This window comes from Podarcis gaigeae (genome assembly GCF_964106915.1).
Source record: "Podarcis gaigeae genome assembly, chromosome: 3".
Lineage (NCBI taxonomy): Eukaryota > Metazoa > Chordata > Lepidosauria > Squamata > Lacertidae > Podarcis > Podarcis gaigeae.
Genome location: NC_139680.1, coordinates 104,438,417 through 104,462,240, shown reverse-complemented (window position 1 = coordinate 104,462,240; position 23,824 = coordinate 104,438,417). Strand labels below are relative to the sequence as shown.

Sequence of the window (23,824 nt, the reverse complement as noted above, 5' to 3'; positions counted from 1 at the left end):
ATCTGGGCTCGTCTTATACACGGATAGTAGTATCTCCCCCTATTTTCTTAAATTGGGGTCCCCAAAAATAGGGGGGTGTCTTATACATGGGGGCATCTTATAGATGGAAAAATACGGTACATTTGTTAGCTGCTTTATAGAATCATAGAATTGTAGTGTTGGAAGGGATCCTGAGGATAATCTCTACAATGCAGGAATATGCAGCTGTCTTATACAGGGATTGAACCTGCAACCTTGGTGTTATTTATACGGAAAAGAATAATCTTAAAGTGACTATCATTTAAGAAAGTCAAGAAAGGAAACCTCCATGCACTGTGTTACCCAATAAATATTTCATTTGTATCACGAAATTAAAAGACGCCTGCTTCTTGGGAGAAAAGCCATGACAAACCTAGACAGCATCTTAAAAAGCAGAGACATCACCTTGCCAACAAAGGTCTGTGTAGTTAAAGCTATGGTTTTCCCCGTAGTGATGTATGGAAGTGAGAGCTGGACCATAAAGAAGGCTGATCGCCGAAGAATTGATGCTTTTGAATTATGGTGCTGGAGGAGACTCTTGAGAGTCCCATGGACTGCAAGAAGATCAAACCTATCCATTCTGAAGGAAATCAGCCCTGAGTGCTCACTGGAAGGTCAGATCCTGAAGCTGAGGCTCCAATACTTTGGCCACCTCATGAAAAGAGAAGACTCCCTGGAAAAGACCCTGATGTTGGGAAAGATGGAGGGCACAAGGAGAAGGGGATGACAGAGGACGAGATGGTTGGATAGTGTTCTCGAAGCTACCAGCATGAGTTTGGCCAAACTGCAGGAGGCAGTGGAAGACAGGAGTGCCTGGCATGCTCTGGTCCATGGGGTCACGAAGAGTCGGACACGACTAAACGACTAAACAACTAAACAACAACAACAAAATTTTGTTAGTTTATTGAATAAATCTCTAACAGTATATTCTACAGTCAAACCTTTTCCTCTTACAGGTGCAAAACAAATACTGTACAAAATTAACAGAAGACGATGTAAAGACCAAGCCCCTTCAACATTTGTTTACCTATAATTACATGTGTTTGTGTTGTCAAGGAAAAAATAGCACATGGGAAGCTAATAAATGGCACTTTTTTGTAGCTTTGAAGTACAACTAAATTTGGCCCGTTCGACTAAAGAAATCCCTCAGTACAGTATACACGGTCAGATTACACAAACATCATAGGAGCCAGGCTTCTGAGTGTATAACTTAGCAACATACTTAGCAACCATAACAAATAAAAATATTATGCTTCAAAGTTTCATTAAAGTCAGCAGTGGGATTAATAAGTGTTTTGGAATGTGTTCTCGCTTCTTGCATTTAGGGAAAGTGTTTAAATGTAAGGCCTTCAAAGTGGCAAGGCATCTACAGTTTCCGTCCCTGAAATTAATTTGCCTACAACTTGATTCTTACAGAGAAGCAACTGTTTAGCCGTAACATTAGCAATAGTCCGCAATTACCCCCGCTACAAATATGGATGTTGTTTAGGTAGCTAGACAGATTAGACAGACAAAATGCACTGTTTTAATGGAAATATGTAGTTTGCATGCTTCCCTTCAGTTTTTCCATTGCCCTCGTCATTTGAACCAAGGTTTAGAGATTATTACATAAACTAAACCTCGGTTCAAATTACGAATGCCATGGAAAAACGGAGGACAGACATGCAGAATACATTCCTGTAGAGTATTTTTGGGATGTATCATCCATATGAGCAAAGTTGTTCCTGCTCAGAAAAGTTTACATTTCAAAAACAAAACAGGTGCATACATCTTCTTTCAAGATACATCAAAATATAAGGTCCAGAGTCAGTTTAGTGATTACAGCAATGGATTTGGACCAAGGTGATTTACAATGCAATTGCATACATATATCTACTGAGAAGTAATCTCCATTGAGTCCAATGGGCCTTACCTCTCACTGTGGTCTAAACCACTGAGCTTGCTGATCAGAAGGTCATTGGTTCGAATCCCTGTGACAGGTGAGCTCCTGTTGCTCTGTCCCAGCTCCTGCCAACCTAGCAGTTCGAAAGCACACCAGTGCAAGTAGATAAATAGGTACCACTGTGGTGGGAAGGTAAACAGCATTTCTATGTGCTCTGCTTTCCATCACAGTGCTCCATTGCACCAGAAGCGGTTTAGTCATGCTGGCCACATGACACAGAAAGCTGTCTATGGACAAACACCGACTCCCTCAGCCTGAAGCAAGATGAGCACCACAACCCCATAGTCGCCTTTGACTGGACTTAACCATCCAGGGGTCCTTTACCTTTTTTTTTTAACCTTTTATACCCCGTTTGCAGAAATATTAGGTGATTCTGACTATTTAGTGAGCATGCATCCTAATTTCTTCACAGGGAGGTCAGATGGCGTGTCAAAGCAAATGTTATCCCACACTTTTCAGGGTGTTTTCCCAACACTTTCTTTACGGCAAAAAGTTCGAGCTTTCAGAGATATCTCTGAACTGCACACTGTTTCTATAAACACACACATAGGTGTCTGGCGTGAGCGAGCCAGCAGTAAATCACACAAAGTAAGTGGAGTTAAAGCTATGGTTTTCCCAGTAGTGATGTATGGAAGTGAGAGCTGGACCATAAAGAAGGCTGGTCACTGAAGAGTTGATGCTTTTGAATTATGGTGCTGGAGGAGACTCTTGAGAGTCCCATGGACTGCAAGAAGATCAAACCTATCCATTCTTGAGGAAATCAGCCCTGAGTGCTCACTGGAAGGACAGATCCTGAAGCTGAGGCTCCAATACTTTGGCCACCTCATAAGAAGAGACGACTCCCTGGAAAAGACCCTGGCGTTGGGAAAGATGGAGGGCACAAGGAGAAGGGGACGACAGAGGACGAGATGGTTGGACAGTGTTCTCGAAAATACCAGCATGAGTTTGACTAAACTGCGGGAGGCAGTGGAAGACAGAAGTGCCTGGCGTGCTCTGGTCCATGGAGTCACGAAGAGTCCGACATGACTAAACGACTAAACAGCAGCAACAACAAGTGGAGTTAACCCTTTATTTGAGAAAACAGAATCTGCACAGGAGTGTCAGGTCAAATGAGCACAACAACGCTTCTCCGCCCATATAAAGAAGTTGCAGTGACTGAAGGTCCCCCCTTCCATTTTAATAGGACTTCTTTTGAGTAAATAAGCTGTGGAATGCAGCCTAGGAGTCTTATGTTCCATTGCACTGCAGCAAAACTGCAGAACCAATATGAATTTCCCAACATGGACACAAACAACCTTTTTATTTCCTTCTGGGAGTTGCCCTGGCCCAGAATGGTAGGGCTGCCAAGCTACATTGCTGCTGCGAGGTCAGATCAGCTTTTGCCTGTGAACAAAAAACATGGAATGAGTCATTTCATGATGAAATGACTTAGCGTTCTGTCACAGGTCCAAGTCCACTTAGCACCCCAGCCAGAATGTTGGTCCAAAAGGACTGAACTTTTAGAAAACATTTTGCATGTGTTTTTAAAGTGTTTGCTGCCAATCGGTCAAAGAGGCCAAATGCACGGTGGCCCAGCAGCGTCTCCTCCTGAACCAGAGGAGTTTACAATGCTTATCAGTGCAAACATCATATTAACCAAAGACCTTAACTGTAGAAACAATTCAGCACTTCAGATGCAGTGGAAGGTTCCAAGGAAAGCTTTCTTTCCTCATCATTTGCATGTAACCATCAGCTCCCTGCTTTGAGTAAGAGACCGTGCTCAATGGCCTACAAGGTCTTCTGCAACTAGGCTGGGGGTGAATTTTGATTCAGTTCCCATTTAAAAGTGAGCCCACATAATTTTGACTTTCTTAAACAATACAGTGGTACCTCGGGTTACATATGCTTCAGGTTACATACGCTTCAGGTTACAGACTCCGCTAACCCAGAAATAGTACCTTGGGTTAAGAACTTTGCTTCAGGATGAGAACAGAAATCGCGTGGCAGCAGTGGGAGGCCCCATTAGCTAAAGTGGTGCTTCAGGTTAAGAACAGTTTCAGGTTAAGAACAGACCTCCGGAACAAATTAAGTACTTAACCCGAGGTACCACTGTATGGGGACCAAAACACAGCTATTCTGTGAAATTCACACTTCTCCGCATTTTACAAAGCAATTCTCCAGCCAACTAATGTGTACCAAAAATATTTCGGTATGCTGGCCTAAACACATATATTGGTGAAAAGAGCATACAAAAATGCATAATTCTAGGGGAGAGAATTTTGCAAAAGTATGCATATAAGATAAAAAAATGCATACATTAACATATATATCAGGAGAAATATGTGTTTAAATGCTGGTGAATTTTCAGAATGACTTTTGGTTTTTTTAAATTTCAAACTGATATAGAAATGTGGAGAACTGAAGACAAGGTTAAAAAATTAAGAAAGTGAGAGAAACTGAAATTGACAGATTCGTTCATCTCTACCTCCAGCTCTGCTATTCTTTCTCTCTGTGTGTGCCTTTGCTGTTAGAAAATAAAATACATGCCTGCCACAAAGGTGACCACTACACTTTGTTGTAAACAAAAAATTGCCCTTTTCCCCTATGGGGTATCCAAGAGCCCATATAGAGTCCTTACATAGGTTCCCTATTGGTAGGAGAAAATAACAGAGGCCAACCAGAGAATATTGAGAAGCAAAGCAGCTAGTAAGCTTGATCTTTATTGATCTGTTGGAACAGGGTGCTCCCCTCACACGCAGGAAAGGAGGAGGACCCAGAAAAATGGTGTGCAAGGGCTTATAAAGACTTTTGAAATTCCCATCCTGTAGATCAAGACCACCCCCCAGAAACATGATACATACATCACAGAAGGGGTGTAACCTAAGACCACCCCTCAGATACATCACAGAAAAGGTGGTCTTAAAACAGAAATTTCAATATTGTTTTCTCCTGTCCTTGTTTATTTCCTGTCTGGCAGGTTACTTGATTGGATTGCCTGAGGAGCCTGGCCAGTCTTTTGTAGTGATAAATACTTAGTTCCTAGACCAGGTCACACCCTGTTCAAATGTAGACATACCCTTAAGACAGGATTTGTGAAGAAAAAGACAATGGGGAGGCTTTTCCATTTTGACCTTGCAGAGAAAACATTTGCTCAGTTTAGGAATCAAAATGGTTCCAGGTTGGCCTTCCTGTGGTGATCTATGTACGTGCGGTTATGAACATTACCATATATCTAAGACCATAAAATTCCTATCACACTTGTCATACTTATGCTACAAATTTATTCATTGAATCTCTCTCTTGCCCTTAATTTGATTTAAAAAAAAAGAACCACAACTCTCCCTCTGTGTGTTTCTGTGTCTGTATAGGTTGGATTGCTCACATTCAAAAGGCTGCCACAACAAAGGGACATGGGGAAAATTCAGTTCAGTTCATGCTTAAAAGGTAACTTACCTACATTTTTTTATTCCTGATATTGGCTCCCAGTACGTTTCTGAGCACAATTCAAAGTGCTGGTGTTGACCTTTAAAGCCCTAAACGGCCTCGGCCCAGTATACCTGAAGGAGCGTCTCCACCCCCATCGTTCTGCCCGGACGCTGAGGTCCAGCGCCGAGGGCCTTCTGGCGGTTCCCTCATTGCGAGAAGCAAAGCTACAGGGTACCAGGCAGAGGGCCTTCTTGGTAGTGGCACCTGCCCTGTGGAACGCCCTCCCATTAGATGTCAAAGCGATAAATAACTACCTGCCATTCAGAAGACATCTTAAGGCAGCCCTGTTCAGGGAAGTTTTTAATCTGTGATATTTTAGTGTATTTTTGGTTTCTATGGAAGCCACCCAGAGTGGCTGGGGAAACCCAGCCAGATGGGCGGGGTACAAATAATAAATTATTATTATTATTATTATTATTATTATTATTATTATTATTATGTGCACTTGTGCAAATTTTGCAGTGCACTTCTACAACCAAGTAATGTGCAGAAATATGCATATATTATGGTAAAGTGTGCATTAAAGTAACGTATGGTAGTGAAACTAAAATTTAAAAATGCATTGTACCAGGGGAAACTGTTTTGCAAAAATGTGCATATGAGGCAAAATTGCAGGCCAAAAAAAAGTATGTATATTAGGAGAACGTCTCAGTAGAATTTTCATAAGGGCTTAAAACAGAAATCACAAACGAATGTAGAAATGTGAAGGGCTGAATTTAAAGCTGGAAAAATGAGAAACTGAGAGAAACCAAAGTTGATATTCACCCATTCCTAGTCACCAACAAAAAAGAAAAGATAGGTAATATATAGCTCCTATACGCCACCTGGTGGATAAGGAGAAAATAACAAACTCCAATTATGATAAAGGTAAAGGAACCCTGACAGTTAAGTCCAGTTGCAGACGACTCTGGGGTTGCGGCGCTCATCTCGCTTTACTGGCCAAGGGAGCCGATGTTTGTCCGCAGACAGTTTTTCCAGGTCATGTGGCCAGCATGACTAAGCCGCTTCAGGTGCAACAGAACACCAAAACCAGAGCAGCGCACAGAAACGCTGTTTACCTTCCCGCCAGAGTGGTACCTATTAATCTACTTGCACTTTTTGGCGTGCTTTCAAACTGCTAGGTTGGCAGGAGCTGGGACCGAGCAACGGGAGCTCACCCCATTACAGGGATTCAAACCGCCAATCTTCTGATCGGCAAGCCCAAGAGGCTCAGTGGTTTAGACCACAGCGCCACCCGCGTCCCTCCGATTATGATAGTTCATAGCAATTAGCAGAACCTGCCACAAAATGTCACATAGGATGCTTCCAAGTGGTGTGTTTATTTGAGCATCCATCCTGTTTTTCTTGTAGGAGCATTAAACAACACTGGCTACTTCATGAGAATTGCCTCTAATTTGTTTGTGGGGAGGTTAGACCACTTTGGGCCAAAGCAAGAGTTATTCCACGCTTTCGAGTGCATTTTCCAGTTACTTTTCTGATTGCACAAAACAAAAAAAAATTCCTTCCAGTAGCACCTTAAAGACCAACTAAGTTAGTTCTTGGTATGAGCTTTCGTGTGCTTCTGGCAGTTCCCTCATTGCGAGAAGCAAAGCTACAGGGTACCAGGCAGAGGGCCTTCTTGGTAGTGGCACCTGCCCTGTGGAACGCCCTCCCATCAGATGTCAAAGCTTGTCGTGCTTGCACACGAAAGCTCATACCAAGAACTAACTTAGTTGGTCTTTAAGGTGCTACTGGAAGGAATTTTTTTTGTTTTGACTATGGCAGACCAACACGGCTACCTATGTTTTCTGATTGCAAAAAGTCTGATCTTTGAGGAAAGTGGGTTACAGTGGTACCTCGGGTTGCATACGCTTCAGGTTACATACACTTCAGATTACAAACTCCGCTAACCCAGAAATAGTGCTTCAGGTTAAGAACTTTGCTTCAGGATGAGAACAGAAATCATGCTCTGGCAGCGCAGTGGCAGCAGGAGGCCCCATTAGCTAAAGTGGTGCTTTGGGTTAAGAACAGTTTCAGGTTAAGAACGTACCTCCAGAACGAATTAAGTACTTAACCCGAGGTACCACTGTAGTTGTAAAACTACTCCAGGTCAGGTTTAATTTACCAGCTTGTACTTGAATTCCACCCTTGGATATGCTCATACCAATAACTAACTTAGTTGGTCTCTAAGGTGCTACTGCAAGGATTTTTTTAAATTTTGTTTCAATCACCTAACAGTGAGGGTGAAGGAATCACTGAAAAAGTAAGGTTTGAAAGGAGGGAAGGAGAGGAAAAAGAAAGGAGGAGAGTGGCATTACCCTAAGTACTCTCATAAAAATTCCAGGCATAAGAGATGGCATGGAAGAACAGGCGGGTCTATTGAGAACAAGTAAGGGAAAGGAGAGATAGCTGCCTCGCCTTCAGATAAACTTATCTAGGATTGTTGTGTCTTGAGTCTCTCGCTCAAGGCCAACTCAAGAGCTTTCGGTGCCTAAAATTATAAGATGGCGTCCCACTTTCTTTCTGGGTATAGGAAGAGTGGGGGGTGGGGGAAAGGTTATGTCCTATATTTGAAGAGTTAAGATGCTTAATCCAGACAGGAATGTATTATTACTAAAAGGTTGTTTGAATATCACAAAAGAACAGGTGGCAGCAGGTGTGTTTTTTTAACATCGACTTTTAAATGGAATAGGTAAATTCTGAACGTTGCAAAAAAAATGCATGAAGAAAATCAAAACCACAAGAAATACCTGTCTGAAAGAACTCTTAGAAAAGGTTTGCTGGTGTGTGTGTGTGTGTGTGTGTGTGTGTGTAAGGCTACAGTGTATTTAGGGCAGCATAAAATATAAAAGTTATTTCAACCCTTCCTCCTCTCAAGGACCCCTTGTGGGTGACAACAGCTTAAAAGACAGCAAAAGACATACATTTGATTTTATGTTCCTTGGTTTTATTGTTTTCTTCACTTTAATAGTAAATACCAGAAACTGACATGTATTTACAAGCAAAGTAGCAACCGTATAACAGGATGTTTTATTAAAGTTAATTCACACAGACTGAGCTTGTGCTGTTTAAAAACGTTTATGTTAAACTTTTCTGTTAGGAATTCAGATATTCAAAAGGGCAATGTAACTGGTCGTGCATGGCAGGTGGTACATGAGAAAGCAAGTCTGCTAGGCATATTGTAACTATATGGTAATATATTAGTGACTACAGACACGCTGTTAAGACCATATTCATGGAAGACAATCTTACATGGCTACGAGTGATCGCCAAAGAAAGAATATATTTGTGACTAAGAAAAAATTGAAAATAAATGTATTGCATGCATTTTAAAACAGGTAGATGAAGAACCTCCTCGGTGCTGCATATACAGTATTTGCATAATGTTCATGCGCAATCCTTCAAGTGGCTTTCTGCTGAGTTTCCGGCTCACAACCCTTGCTTCAAAAGTCTTGAGTTAGTGATATTCTAATCTAAAGTTTTCTGCAGGTCCTTTCCCTTAACAGCCATTCCCAACTGGGATCTGGAAAGCAAATGTCTCTGAATTCAGCCGGAGGCTGTATATGCACTGGGCTATCAATTTAAAGCACATCTAAGGAGCTATTTGGCCATTTCTAAAATAATTTTTAAAAGGTTGATAACGAGCCAACATTTATAGATTTTTAGGGGAGCAAGGTTGGCAGCCAAACGTTTTACTCAGACGTATTGAAATTAATGAACCTGAGTCATGCTCGTTAGTTTCAATGGGTGTACTCTTGAGTAAAACTTGGCTGGATGCCACCCTCGAAACCAGTGAAATAAATGAGGCGATTTATTAGACGCTCAATCAAGCGGTACACATAATACACACGTATACGATACTGTGTGTGTGTGTGTGTGTGTGTGTGTGTGTGTGTGTGTGTATTTACACACACACACACACACACACACACACACACACACACACACAGAGTATCGTGTATATATATATATATCACACACAAACTGCCCCCCTCCGCTATCTCTGCGCTTAGGAAAGCAGGAGACGGCGAGAGAAGCGGACGCGCGCCCGTTTTATAAATAACAGGAGCTGTTGTGCGACACGAACGCGCGCGCAAGAGAGAGGGGCTATCCGCTCTTTTGCATTTCGAACGCGCCCTCGATAGGCAGCAAGCTCACCCAATGGACGCCTCCCCATCTACCCTCTCGGGCCAATGCTGAGAAGGGAAGCCCCCTCCCTAAAGCTAGGCGATGACGACAGCGGTGGGGCTCAGCAGAGCGCGCGGCCAAGCCCTCGCCTCGATCGCAGGCGACCCGTGAGGCGCCAACAGAGAAGCTCCGCTGGCCCTTCCCCCCCCTCCCCTCCCCTTTCCCGCCGCCACCTCCTGCTCCTCCTCTGCTCGGCGCCATTTTGTGAGCGCGTCCCACCTCCTCCCCCCACCCGCTCCCCTCCCCACCACCCCGTTCCGCCGCGCGCCATTTCTCTTCCCACGCGCTCTCTTCCCCGTCTCGCTCTTTTCTCTGTGGCAAAGCGACCGGGCGCCATGTTTGTAAGGAAGACATAACCAGACCAGCCTCCTCCTCCTCCTCCTTCTCCTCATCCTTTGCGGCCAACGGCACCTCTTCCCCGTCCCCTCACCGACCGACCCACCACTCCCTCCTCTTCCTGTGGTGCGTTTGTGTTGCCTGTTGTTAACCCCCACCCTTTATTTTAATTTTATTTTTTGAAATTTGTGGCCAGCCTCGCCCGGCCCAGAGCGACCGTTAAAAGCGCCCTTTTCTGGGGGCCGCGCGCGCGCGTGTTTGCGTGTGTTCCCGTGCCCACCCTTCCCGTCACTCAGTAAAAAACCGTGAGTGGAAATCTTCGCTGCTTCTTGCTGAGGTGGTGGGGGGGACCCCCCACGCGGTCCTCCTCCGGCCGCCGCCGCCGCTTCTGCGTATATTTTTGTGTGTGTGTGTTGTGTGTGTGTGCCTTGTGTCTCCTCCCTCCTCTTTCCTCTCCCAACGCCCCACCACGGGCAGCAGTGTCCTGCCTTCCTCCTCCTCCTCCTCCTCCTTCCTCCTCCTCCCTGCACACACAGCCAGAGCCAGCACAATGGCCTTTGAAAGCCTGTTCTCCAAGCCCCCAAACCCAGTTCTTGACCAAAACATGCCCGACTCTGACAGGCAACATGCAGGGGACGAAAGGTCGAGTAACGTTCTTCTCTCTCTCTCTTTCTTTTTTCTTTCTCTCCGCTTCTCAATGGTGATAATAACTAAGAATGTGAGATGATGGTCGTGGTAATAATGATGATGATAATGATATTGTCTTAAATGTACCTAGGTGGGGTTTTTTTAAATTTAAAATGTATGTAACATTGTACTGGGGAGGGGAGTCACCTTCAGCCTGAGGGAGGAGGGGGGGTGTTCTTAATACAGGAACAAGGATGTCTTTTGAGGAGGGTTTTTTTTTTTTTTTTGGTCTCTTCAAGGTGCATTTTGCATGCATTCTCCCCCCCCCCACATTTCATTATATTTTTAAAAAATCCCATCTTTTCATAAAATGCACTTTACATTGGGTGTCTGTATAATGTCACTGTTGTTCTTATCCTCCCGTATATCCCTTACTGCCATTTGAAAATCAAAGAGTGTGTTTCTCTCCCCTCCCCCCTTTATACATGAAGCTACATGTAAATGTTTACACCTTACACATTTAACTGGATCTCTCTTTGTGCAGGTGAAGTTCTGTTGGATTTTATCTTTTCCACCTTTCAATCCCTTTGAGCCAAGACACCAGAGGGTTTTTTTCCCCTGGTTGAGGTCTTGTGCCTTGCTCTGTTTTCTCCAGCCTCTTGTTTTCATAAGATCTGGCTCTTCTCAGTTGGTTAAAAAAAGGGGGGAACCTCTCTGAAATTATTGATCTGTCATTCACCAACATGTATTCAAATCTTGTTCCTTAGAACACGGTTTGTAATTGTATTCCCCATAACAGCAAGCCTACCCATGGTCCACATTCTCCAACAACCATGTACAATACTGGTTTATCAAGTGGTAAAAAAAAACATAACATAGCCCCTAATTCATGTAGCAGCATTGTAGGTTGTATACTGCTTTCATCTTTTATAAGCCAGGATACAGAGACAAAATGGCAATTAAAATGACTTGGACAGAGCTACAGTGAATCGGACTGGGCCTTGTATCTCAGATCTACATATCAGCAGTCCTTCATAGCTGTAGCAGTTTAAAATGTTCATGAAACAGTTTGTACTGCAAAGGATACTACCTGGTGCAGTATTGTTACTTTTAACATAGTCATAAATGCAGCATGAGTTGTCCAGCAAATATTAGTTAAAGGAAAGGCTTGCACATTACTGAATTATTAATAGACCTGGAGCTAATCATCCTAGGAGTTCTTAAGAGATATTACTCTTTTGAAAGGGGAACTAATAAGGGGAAATCAAAGATTACTACATCATGCAATGTGTTCTCGTAGACATTTAAAAACAAAAAGTATGTCAGAAAAGGAGGTGACCCTCAAATCTATTGACTAGCAAATCTTCTGAGATACATTGGAATTGTACTAAGTAGTTTAAGCACAGCCAAAGCCTGTAAACTTGTATCGCTTTGCAGAAATTGCAGCTCCTAATGAACTAATTCCCCTGCTAGCCTGTCAAATCTCTGAATTTTTTATTTCTTTCTAACTCCCAATAATAAATTAGACCTTTTTATAGGTAGATAATTTTAATATTGGGATTCCCTGAATTGTTGTTGGAAAAACAAGAAACACAGGGGTTGTGATTTCTTGTTTTGCAACAGTAGCAGATACTCTTTCTGCAGAATCTCAGAAACAGTTAAGTTGCAAAACAAGAGGGAAAGTCTACATGGAGAAATTTAAAATACAATGGGACTCCTTAGTTCTTTCGTGCCATACTTTAAAGCAAATAGAGATAGGGCTGCTACTTTTGAATTGAAGATATATTTTGTTTTGTTTTGACATAAGACATCTGGGGCAAGGAACTCTGCAAATGTTTAGCAGATGTTTCCATCCTAGTCCTTGGAGGCCCAACTGCCCGTTTTACTGCCCCACTTATTGTGCTGAGTGTAACTTACTATGTACAGCAGACAGAAAAGGAGGGTGTTTGAAATGTTGAGTGTTGGAGTCTTAGAATTTGCTAGAATAAATAATATATAGTTAAATGGGAACACTTGGTGCCTATGAACTTGTTATTGTACACCAGTAGTACTATTCTTAATCTATAACAGAGTTAAACCTTATAGTTTTCTCTTTTCAATATAACTTAACACAGCACTGTTGGACAGAATTAGATTCCACTGTATACAAGAGCCAGATCTCTTTCTGTTTATAGCTAGATTAATCTAATTTATAAGCATTGATCACATCAGTGGTAGCCAACATGGTGTCTTCTGAATGCTTTGGAATACAACTGCCATAATCCCTGATCATTGACCATGCTGGCTGGAGATAGTTGTTGTCCAAACATATAGAGAGCACCATGATGAATACCCTTGCTTCACATTAAGAAAATACTAATAGAGCTGTTTTCTCATTTTGTGCTCTTAGATTCCCCCCTTGCATTAATGAACACATTTTAACTGCATATTTAAAGGGTTATCTTTTTCATCTCACATTAAATTTTAACTTGAATATACTAGATTTGTAGATCTGTGGAGTTTAGTTAACAGGGAAGCAAGTAAATTCTTGCATCTCAGTTGCAAGAATGAAAACCATATTAAAAGCCCCCACTTCTAAATAGGTCAGTTTAGAAAAAGAACAATTAGATAAATTTTGGAGAGGTTTTTTAAAAATTGAATCCTTTTTCTCAGAATAAGAGTTTAAGGTTTACTGTTACTGGAGGATCAAAATATATCATGATGCTGTTCATGCTAAACTAGTTTGGCCCTTCAGATATATTTTAAAACTAAAGGCATGTACAGTGGTGCCTTGGTTTATGAACTTAATCCGTTCTGAAAGTCCGTTCTTAAACCAAAGCGTTCTTAAACCAAGGCGTGCTTTCCCATAGCAGCAGGGGACTCAATTTACAAATGGAACACACTCAACAGCAAGCGAAACATGTTCTGCTTCCAAGGCAAAGTTCACAAACCAAAACACCTACTTCCAGGCTTGCAGCATTCTTAATCCAAGTTGGTCATAAATTAAGCTGTCTTAAACCAAGCTACCACTGTATATGGCAAAAGTGCATATTTCAAATGCAGTTTCTGCATAACTAAGATGGTGGAATGTTAATAGTTACAAAATTACACCAACCCACATTCCTGAGACTAACTTTGATAAACATTTGATTACAGTGGTACCTCGGATTACATACGCATCAGGTTACAGACTCCGCTAACCCAGAAATAGTACCACGGGTTAAGAATTTTGCTTCAGGATGAGAACAGAAATCGCGCTGCAGCGGCGCGGCAGCAGCAGCAGTGGGAGGCCCCGTTAGCTAAAGTGGTGCTTCAGGTTAAGAACAGTTTCAGGTTAAGAATGGACCTCTGGAACAAATTAAGTACATAACCAGAGGTACCACTGTATTAAACTAAAGATATGTTTATGGCACATTGCATATATTAGTCACAAGTCATCTAATTTAAACCTTCAGTATTGAGACCACCCCTCGTATCCAAATGCTGGAACCCTCCAAAGGAGGAGACTTTCTGTTTTCTAATCAGTTCCTTAGCTAGTTATCCTTGTGTGTATAGTCCTTGTTTATGTCTAATACAATACACTGCCTCTGTTGAATTTAATTTTGTGTTTTTCACTGAGCACAAGATTATCAAGTTGTGTTTGTGTACTTAGATGATTTGGGGGGGGATCAGTGTTAAGGCATGCAATGTTGAGCAACTATGGTACATCTCTCAAGTAAAAGGTAAAGGGACCCCTGACCATTAGGTCTAGTCATGGCCGACTCTAGGGTTGTGGTGCTCATCTCGCTTTATTGGCCAAGGGAGGCGGCGTACAGCTTTCAGGTCATGTGGCCAGCTTGACTAAGCTGCTTCTGGCGAACCAGAGCAGCACACGGAAACGCTGTTTACCTTCCTGCCGGAGCGGTAACTATTTATCTACTTGCACTTTGACGTGCTTTCAAACTGCTAGGTTGGCAGGAGCTGGGACAGAGCAACGGGAGCTCACCCCATCACGAGGCTTTGAACCGCCAACCTTCTGATCAGCAAGCCCTAGGCTCTGTGGTTTAACCCACAGCGCCACCTGCATCCCTACATCTCTCAAGTACTTTTTAACTATTTGCCATAGCTCTGGCAGCACAAGATGACCAAAAGAATTGTTTCCCCAAGAGTTGTAGTTGGCTTTTGCAACATACCTAGTCAGCATTTCCCAATTGTTGAAATGTAGACAAAGTTTTTTCAAGTAACATTTCATGAAAAAGCTGAACAATAGCAGCTTGAGGTGGTACTGTCCAGAAACAAATTAACCACTTCATCTGCCGTTTGAATAAACTTGATCAGAGGCCTTTGATACAGCGATAATTTAGTTCTCTCTACCCCAACCAATGTACTGAACAAATGGTTGCCTGTATGTCCTGTTATACTTAAAGTTGGTTGAGATTTCTCTGTTCATTATTTTTTTCTGGGCATATATGTAGTTGGTCTTTGTAGATTTTACCAGAGCCTGAAATAAATGCTTTGATTTCTTTTATCAATCATTGACAATTCTACCCAGAGGCAAATTGCAATCATGCTGTTATTCACTATGGCAGAGGAATCTCACCCTGTGCATGCTGTGAGGCATTCTGGTACATAAGAAGAGCCTCCTGCAGGGCCGGGCCAGTGGCCCACCCCACCCAGCCTCCTTAGCTTTCACAGTGTCCAGCCAGATGTCCCCATGGGCGACCCTAAGAGCAGGATCCGTGCACAAGGGTACTTTCTCCCTTCCTGTGGCTTCCAGCAACTGGGATTCATCCTACGCCCTTTTAAAATGTGGGGGGCTTTTGGGGGGGTGTTATTGGGCTGTTGTTTCTATTTTGATTATATACTGTAGTGGTTTTATATTCTGATTTTGTTCTGTAAACCGCCCTGAGACCTCCAGGTATAGGGCGGTATATAAATTCAGTTAATAATAATAATAATAATAATAAGCATACTCACATATACCTTAATCCAGGGTTAAATCCATCCTTCCTACACCTCACTGATCAGCAGCTATTAACCTTAAGGTAGACATTAAAAATAAATAAATTAAGAGATCATACTAAATTTGTGAGATGTGTTTTGTTTCAGTTTTCCTTCAAACACAAGTAGCCTATTTTGAGAAGAGTTTAACTTCAGTACTTTAGAGAGCCTTCCTTTTTAACTGATTTCCTACACCACTTAACATAACATCACTGTTCTTGCATAGTTCATTATTTCTATATTACAAAGTGCATTTTAATTATGAAATTCATTTACACTTGCAATAACCCTGTAAAGTAAATTAACCAGAAAATAATTATTTGTGCAAGGCTAGAAGTACAGGACTTAGAAAATAGATTTCCATTCTCTGTATTAAGTGCAGTTAAGATTATTCTTCCTAACAAATTGTAGATGTTATTATTTTAAATTGTATATCATATATTTTCACAACCAAACTAAATAACATTGCTGTCACATGTGATCAGTGTTATCATAGTAAATCAATACCAAGCAGTGTTCCCATATGAACCTGCCTGATAGTTAAGATATGCAATAGAACCCTCTTTTCCAGGGGCCCTTCATAAGTGAGTCAGGATGAGGCCTCACTTCACTAGGCAAGTGAAGGAGGCATCTACACTAGCATCATTTAGTTCAGAACTACTATATTCACCTGGGCAATTAATTAATGTTTTTTAATTGCTTTGTAATAGATTTAGCTGCTTTATTGGTTTTGTCAGCTTTTCGTGTCTTGGTTTATTTATTAATGTATTAATAGTTTTTAGGTTTATGTTTTTATGCATTTCATAGTGGTGAGCTTTGGGAACTTTAAAATCAAAAGTGTTTTTAGTATTCATTAAACTGCCTATAATTTTAAGGTAGTAAACTGAAGCTATGTAATCCTTGCATGCCGCTGTTTCTTAAAATGCAAACAATATTAGATACTACTATAGGGTGAGCGTGTGTAAATGTTATGTAATTGTTGTGGTTGTTGGACAAATAAGCATGGGAGATGATTGTACTATTACTGTCAACTATAACCCCTTTAAAAAAAAATTCTAATTCATATTGAATCTAAACTATTGTGACTTTATAAAACAGAGAGGATGGTGAACTCGAAGATGGTGAAATAGATGATGCTGGATTTGAAGAGGATAAGGAAGAACAAGATGCAAAGGTTGAAGATAAACAGAAAAATGAAAAAACCCATAGAAAATCCCGCAAGAAACGCAAAAAAGAAAAAGATAAGAAAAAGTCAAAAAGGAGAAGACGAGATAAACACAAGGTTAGAATTGTTAGTCAATATTCTTTGCAACTCTAGTAATTATTTTTCCTTTACTCAAAGTAGTGTTAAAATAAGTTAAGAAATATTGTTTAATTATTAAATTTGTATTCTGTTTGCCATGTCTAGAGTGGCAAACATTGAAAATATTTAAACAGTACAATTTAAATAGAATAAAAACATATTTAAAACACTAAAACAGTTTAAGAAAATTTAAAAACATTCACATATCGTCACAGTTTTTAATTTCACAGTTGCCATGACCATTATCTACAGTCATCAAATGCCTGAGTAAACAAAAATATTTTAAAGTTTCTCCTGAAAGTCAATAATGAGGGAGAAAGGCACACCTCTCCAGGGAGGGCACTCTGCAAATGGGAACCACCACCAGTAAGGCCCTGTAACAAGTGAGCACCAACCTGTTATGTACAGATTATAATGTGCCCAAGAGTATTGGCCTACTAAATCATTATTTGCTGTGTCCAACATTCCTCACACCTCATGTGTACTGGGAAGTGTGCCAAATAATGTATTGCAATGTTTGCCTGTTCTTGAGGCTCATGAGCTGCTCTAGTGCATACAGCTAAAGTACAAGCTACCTTAATTATTATTGGCAATAAATTAGCCCTCATGGGGTTTTGAATTGTATGCCACTTCCCCACAATCTGCTTCTCTTCCAATTGACTTTACTGTAGCATTTTAAATACAATATATATAGTTCATATGCCTGCATTATACAAATGAAATCATTCTTGTTTTTCAGCATAATTCCCCCTCTAGCAATGACAGTTCTGACTATAGCATTGATTCTGATGCCGAACGAACAGAAAGATCCCATAAGAAAGGATCTGGTTTCTACAGAGATTATGAGTCTTCATTCATTCAGGTACAGCTTCCAAAATGTTCATTCCATCCAAAGTTATATATCATGCTAATTTCCTGGCTTGTTACCATTTTTTAGTGATATGGTGGCAAGAGAGGGCAACAGTTTCCCTTGTTACTTGTTAGTAAAGTTTCCAGTCAGAATGAATCAATTTTTATCCTCCCTCTTTTCTGGCCAAGTATGAAAGCCTTCCATTTACTTCTCGATAGCTTCAAAAGTAATTTGTGTCACTTTGAGTTTTACTGGGGCCATGGGTTTCTTTTTTGCCTCTGCCATATTTATTTATTTAATGAAATGGAACCAGAGATTATTAAAGTAGCATATGTCTTTGCCTTGACTGCCATTGAGATTTTCATTGTAGGAGTTTTGTGCTGTGTTTCAGTATTCTTCAAAGGATCAGTAACGGGCATTCCTTACAGGGGAGTAGTATCACTTTGTTCTCTGCTACAAAAGCTTCCTCTAGATTCATATGGAAAGAGAACATATGAGTGACTCTGTTGAAGTAAATCTCTCCCAGAAGTAAAAATGATCTCGCCCTATGAGGGCTCTTGCTCTCTATCCAAAACCTCCATCCATTACAGTCATACCTTGGGTTGTGAATGCTGCAGGTTGTGCATTTCTGGGTTGTGGACCACACCGAACCCGGAAGAACTGGAACGGGTTACTTCCGGGTTTTGGTGCATGTACAGAAGCGCAAAATGATGTCATGCGCAGAAGCGCTGAATAGCGTCACGTGCGTGCACAGACACAGCGCTGCGGGTTGCGATCGTGCCTCCTGCACAGATCACGTTCGCAACCCGAGGTATGACTGTATTTGAATAAAACAGGACTTTGTTGGGTTTTTCTTGGCTTCATGTCTTCCCGAATGAAGGAGCATATGGTTATCTTGACTAGTCTAACAGTTGCTCTGGGAGAAGATAAATGTCCATTCAGAACCGCAAACAATTTTATTACTGCTTGACTTATAAAACCAGTAGTAATTTCATACTATCTGGAGTTTAAGGTAGCACAGCCTTATATGGATATTTATTTATTTATTTGATTTTTTTATTACAGACAAAACATTAAAACAATCAACACATTCCAAAGATCATGTAGAGAGACACAATACATAAGGGAACTGTGCATCCTTATTCCACACTTCCAAAATAATATATCAAAAATTATTAAAATTAAAGGTGCTGGCAGAATGAAGCCTAACTTCAAAACATCAATTATATCACATGAAATGTTTTTGATATGGCTTGCAACCAATTCAAATTGAAAATTCATAAGGTGAAACTCAGAAAAAGGAGATAAATGTTCCAGACATAGAGCAGGGAACCAACTCCTATCAGCCCCAGCCAGCATGGGGAGTGGTGATCAAAGATGGCAGGGTTTTAGTTTACCATATCTGTAGGGCCACAGGTTCCTCAACCCTGCAAAATTTGCTACTAGCATAGTGTTACTAATCATAAATTTATTCACAATGCTGGAAGTCATCAAATTGGATGTTCTACATCTAGAAAAGGGGTGGAACTGGCATAAGAATTGCTTCACTCTTACTGCCAGAAAATGGGTTGCAATATCTTCATGCTACAGAAAATAAGTAAGAATTTTTTCACTTGAATCTAGTAGTTCTCATTGGAGAAATAATTAATGCTTACTGTATTATATGCTTATGTTTCAGCATGTTTTCATAAATTTCTCTGCAAGCAATGAGGACAGTTGATCTTGCAAAAAAAAAAAAAAAACCATTACTTTGTGCTCCAATTACTCTACTAAAATTGAATACAAAAAATATTAATTTGCATAATTTTGACTTATTGCAGAATTTCACTTTTGCGGGGAGCTGAGTTTGTGTTGACTTGGCACACAATTGTGTGTGTGTGTCCTATTTTGGCAGGGTAATCTTGATTCTGCCCATGCATCTGTGGTGTTTGTTACAACTTGAAAATGATGTCCTTAGAATGGTTTTTTATTTATTATTGCTCATTGCAACAGAATGATACAAATAACTTGTTCAATAAAGTCATGTGTCTTTTGCCACAAAGTGAACTATTTATAGAATAACACCTGTAAAAAAGAGTGTTTGAGCTGCTGCGGGGGAGGAGAAGCTGTTAATTCTGCTTCTCCTTTCATCAATCTCCACTATTTGCATATACACACTTGGCTTAGCAAATTGGTAGTGCCAAAGTCTCTGCTAAAAACAGTTATTTCTACTTTTGCCACTCTTGTGTGAAATACAGATAGATTTGGAAGAAAAAGAAACTTAGTGAACCAATTATATTATCCACCCACTTCACCAGGGAGTTTTTCAGGATCAGTATTTGTTGCTCTCCCTGGAACAATGGTTTGAGGGGACAGAAAGCTCTACTACAGTTTGGAGACACAACACCCATAGCCAAGTGAACAGATCTGTGTTCATCCCATCAACTTCCATCTATCTATGGATAATCAAGCACTATAGGCATCTTTGCACTGTTTTCAGTTTGCAACTGCACTACACATTTAATGACTTGCAAATAACAACCCTAATTCAGGATAGAAAAATACACATGAACACCAATAAAATGTTATGTTTTCTTTGTAGAGAAAATAGGAGAAGTCATATCCTAATGGTTTTCTAATTATCATTCTCTTTTGTCCAGCATGGGCATATTTCAGGAAAATACACCCCTTCACAGAAGTCACAGCATACTAAAAAATCAAAAAACAAAGATTATGATAATTACAGTGATGATTTTGTCTACAATGAGGATGAAAAAGAGGATTTTGCTGACCAATTAAAACAGTATAGACAAGCTAAAGAAACTTCAAATGCTGATTTAGATGCTCCAATTTCAAAAGAATCTATGAAAAAGCAAGGAATGAAAGGGATTCAGAAAGGTAAGGCATTGGTCTAATGCTAGCTTAGTTTGTGTTAGAAACCCACCTATGCATAATTACAGCATTTGCAGTGAAATTGTGTTCAGAACAAGCATTTTCCATTGAATTGGCATGGAATGAAACTTTTGGGGGCCAAGTTGCAAATTCACTGTTTTGGAAGCTAGAGTTAAAATGCTATTTTATAATTTTAGAAATGACCTTTAAAAACACTATAGTTCTGACCTGGCATGTATTCTTTACGTGACCTCTTCACTCTGCAGAAAAGTACAGGTGGTATGTATGTACATTCTTCTTTCAGGTCAGAATCTTTGTGCTGAAATGCGTTGGATGTTCTTGTTTTTAGGTGCTACACAGACAAGCAATAGTTACAGTATTGGCCGAGGGCGTGGCATGCAGAAGAAATTGAAACGCAAAGACCGTGGAAGGGGAAGAGGGATAAATAAAGGTCCTGAAGAGGTAAGTGGAATGGAAGTGGGTTAAGTTACGTTGAAACTTGGGATTTCTGTTTAGTTTGCTGTAGATAATTCAGAATACCGTATTTACTTGAATCTAATGCTCTCCTTTTTTTTGCTAAATTACATTGCAAAAATTAAGGTGCACATTAGATTCAATGGCACATTTACATTCGCCAGCAAATACTTTTTTTGGTTTCAAGGTTTTGAAAACTGAGGTGCGCATTAGATTCGATGGTGCATTAGACTCAAATAAATACAGTATTTAATTTATAATAAGCAGCCCTTCAGTTATTACTACTCTGTGTTATAGCTGTCAACTTTTCCCCTTTCTTGTGAGGAATCCTATTCGGAATAAGGGAATTTCTCTTTAAAAAAGGGAAACGTTGACATCTATGCTCTGCATCATGTCGCTTCAGTATTGCAGCCTGAGGACACATGCACTATGAAATGAACTTCTGGTAATGCTAAGCTGGAGGAAGGCGTAGTAACAATTTTGCAGTTTGGAAAAATAATGTGACTAAGATAAATATTAGTAGTTGGCAGGTAGCAACATTGGCAAAATTAAAATGATACAGAGAACTAGGGCTAGTGAAGTCAGTAATAGTAAAATGTGCACAGCTTGGGGAAAGAGTGAATGAATTGTCAGTCCCATCACCTTCCATCACCACCACTAAAGATAAAGAATGACATGTTCTTCACAGCTTTGTGTCCTCATAAGCAAAACGTCTATGCCTGACACTATGCCTAGCATTTACCATAACTAGAATGTCAGTGACCATACCTGTTTGTTTGGCCCTATGTTTTTTGAGAAGCTTGACTAAATCATTTTAGTTTATCATTTTGAGTACTGTAACTTTGGATATTCAGTGACACTTTAGGTAACGATGCATTAAAACAGGATGCTTGTTTTTACAGGAAATAAAGCCTGTTAAGAAATGGCCAACGATGAGTCAGGCATTCATAAATCAGCATACTGTGGAACACAAAGGAAAACAAATCTGTAAATATTTCCTAGAGGCACGATGCATTAAGGTGAATATATAATTGTACTCTTTCTAGAAAGGGTAGGGGGAATGTGTGGTTTTTATTCCAGTTTGCTCAACACATTTATCAGCCCCCACCCCAACTGTTAAGTATTTTTAAAGTACTAAAAATATATTTAAATTTAAAATATGGGTGTATTTTGTTCAGTCATTTTATTTTTTGTGCAGACTTTTATATTTAATGTTGAAAGTGTGTAATATTTATATGGCAGCCATGATCTTTTATTGAAATAGAAAAGCTTGATTGTACAGTATATAGTATATCTTCTAGTGAGCTATGTAAATTATTGCACAGAGTTGCATCACTGTGAACAGAGCAGCTTAAACAGTCAGTTGTATGAGAAAATTCAAAAACTATCAGTGCATTCTGGCAGGCAAGTGTGATAGGGCTTTTCCAGTGATTTCACTTGTTTTTAGAAATGACCTCCCCAAGAACTGCATTCGGCTCCCTCCTTGATTTCTTTAAAAGAAGCCCTAAATATTTTTCTTTTCCAATCAGCTTTTGGTTAATTTAGGGTGGCTAGCATGCTGTGCTGGGAGTGAGAGGTCTAGCCGTGCTATTTTCATCTGCTGCTTTTTTTTATTATTTAAGATCAATATTGTATTGATCTTAATTGTTTAGGTAGCTGTGTTGTTTTATTATTTTGCTTTGGTTTTCTACTGTAAGCCACTTTGGGAAAGGTCTATGGTCCTGAAAATATTATAGAAATGACTGAAATAAATACAATTCTGAACAACTGCCATCTGTTTAGTGTCAGTGCAGGTATAGTTTCATGTTCTGCTTTTTTAATGATTGGTTTGACTTACAAACAACTTCCTCCAACACCACTGGTGGGGGGGGGGAGGAAAAGCAGCGAACTATGTTTGATCAAACTTTCTCATACTATCATTGAAAGTTCAACTTGAAATACAATAATTCCACATTTGGAGCTAATAACCTCTTTTATGTACACAGGGAGACCAGTGTAAATTTGATCATGATGCAGAAATAGAGAAGAAAAAGGAAATCTGCAAGTTTTATATACAGGGTTATTGTTCCAAAGGAGAGAACTGCATTTACATGCATAATATCCTTTTACAAATAATATCCTAACGATATTTTGTTTAATAGTGTGTGTGTGTCTACATATACATATGAATATGACCTCAAATATATAATGTAAATGATCTTTTCAAAGTGATAAATGATGGGAGTTCGTAGTCTTTGATATGTCACAGTAAGCGTTATACTTAATATATTGTTTATACTTTGTTGTTAAAACATCAAAAATGTTTTAAAGGGCAGGAGTCCAAAATTTTGACTCTGCTTACAAGTCATGCCTATTATTTGTGATGCCCACTAATTTTCCCCTTTCCTTAGCTCCTGTGCTATGTTCAAAAGCCACACAGGATGGGAGAGAAACTATTTCTCCTTTCCTCTCTGGAGGGGTGGAGGATCTAGGGAGAAAGGAGAGACGATTTGTCTTCTACAAGTTGGACTTTTGCAGAAAGGTTCAGCAGCAACCTGCTGCCACTTCCACCACCTCCTACAAAAGCCTAATAGAAAGGGACAGAGGCTACTCCATTTTTCCTCAACAAAATGGGCAAGAAAGAAGAGGGTCAATTCTCTCTTCCTGTTGGGTTTTTGCTGGAAGCAGCAATGAGGTACTGCCAGAGCTGTTTGCAAAAGCCTAACTTCATGAGAGAAGCTACATCTCTTTACCCCCATGGAGGACAGGAGAGAAAAGGCTTCCACAAGCAGCAATTTTGCCAAATGGGAAAGAGGTGTTTTCTGCTGGTAAG

The 23,824-nt window shown here is 40.2% G+C and overlaps 1 protein-coding gene across 1 annotated transcript in view; it reads left to right on the top strand.

Annotated features, from left to right (window-relative positions):
- The first annotated feature begins 9,916 nt into the window (after positions 1-9,916).
- ZC3H6 (zinc finger CCCH-type containing 6) overlaps positions 9,917-23,824 on the top strand; it is a 21,204-nt gene continuing 7,296 nt past the window's right edge. The window contains exons 1-7 of the mRNA XM_083734063.1: positions 9,917-10,570; positions 16,613-16,796; positions 17,557-17,679; positions 20,307-20,544; positions 20,888-21,000; positions 21,915-22,031; positions 22,998-23,111. Of these exons, the coding sequence (XP_083590189.1) occupies positions 10,479-10,570; positions 16,613-16,796; positions 17,557-17,679; positions 20,307-20,544; positions 20,888-21,000; positions 21,915-22,031; positions 22,998-23,111 (981 nt within the window). The 5' untranslated portion in view covers positions 9,917-10,478. The remainder of the gene's footprint in view (positions 10,571-16,612; positions 16,797-17,556; positions 17,680-20,306; positions 20,545-20,887; positions 21,001-21,914; positions 22,032-22,997; positions 23,112-23,824) is intronic.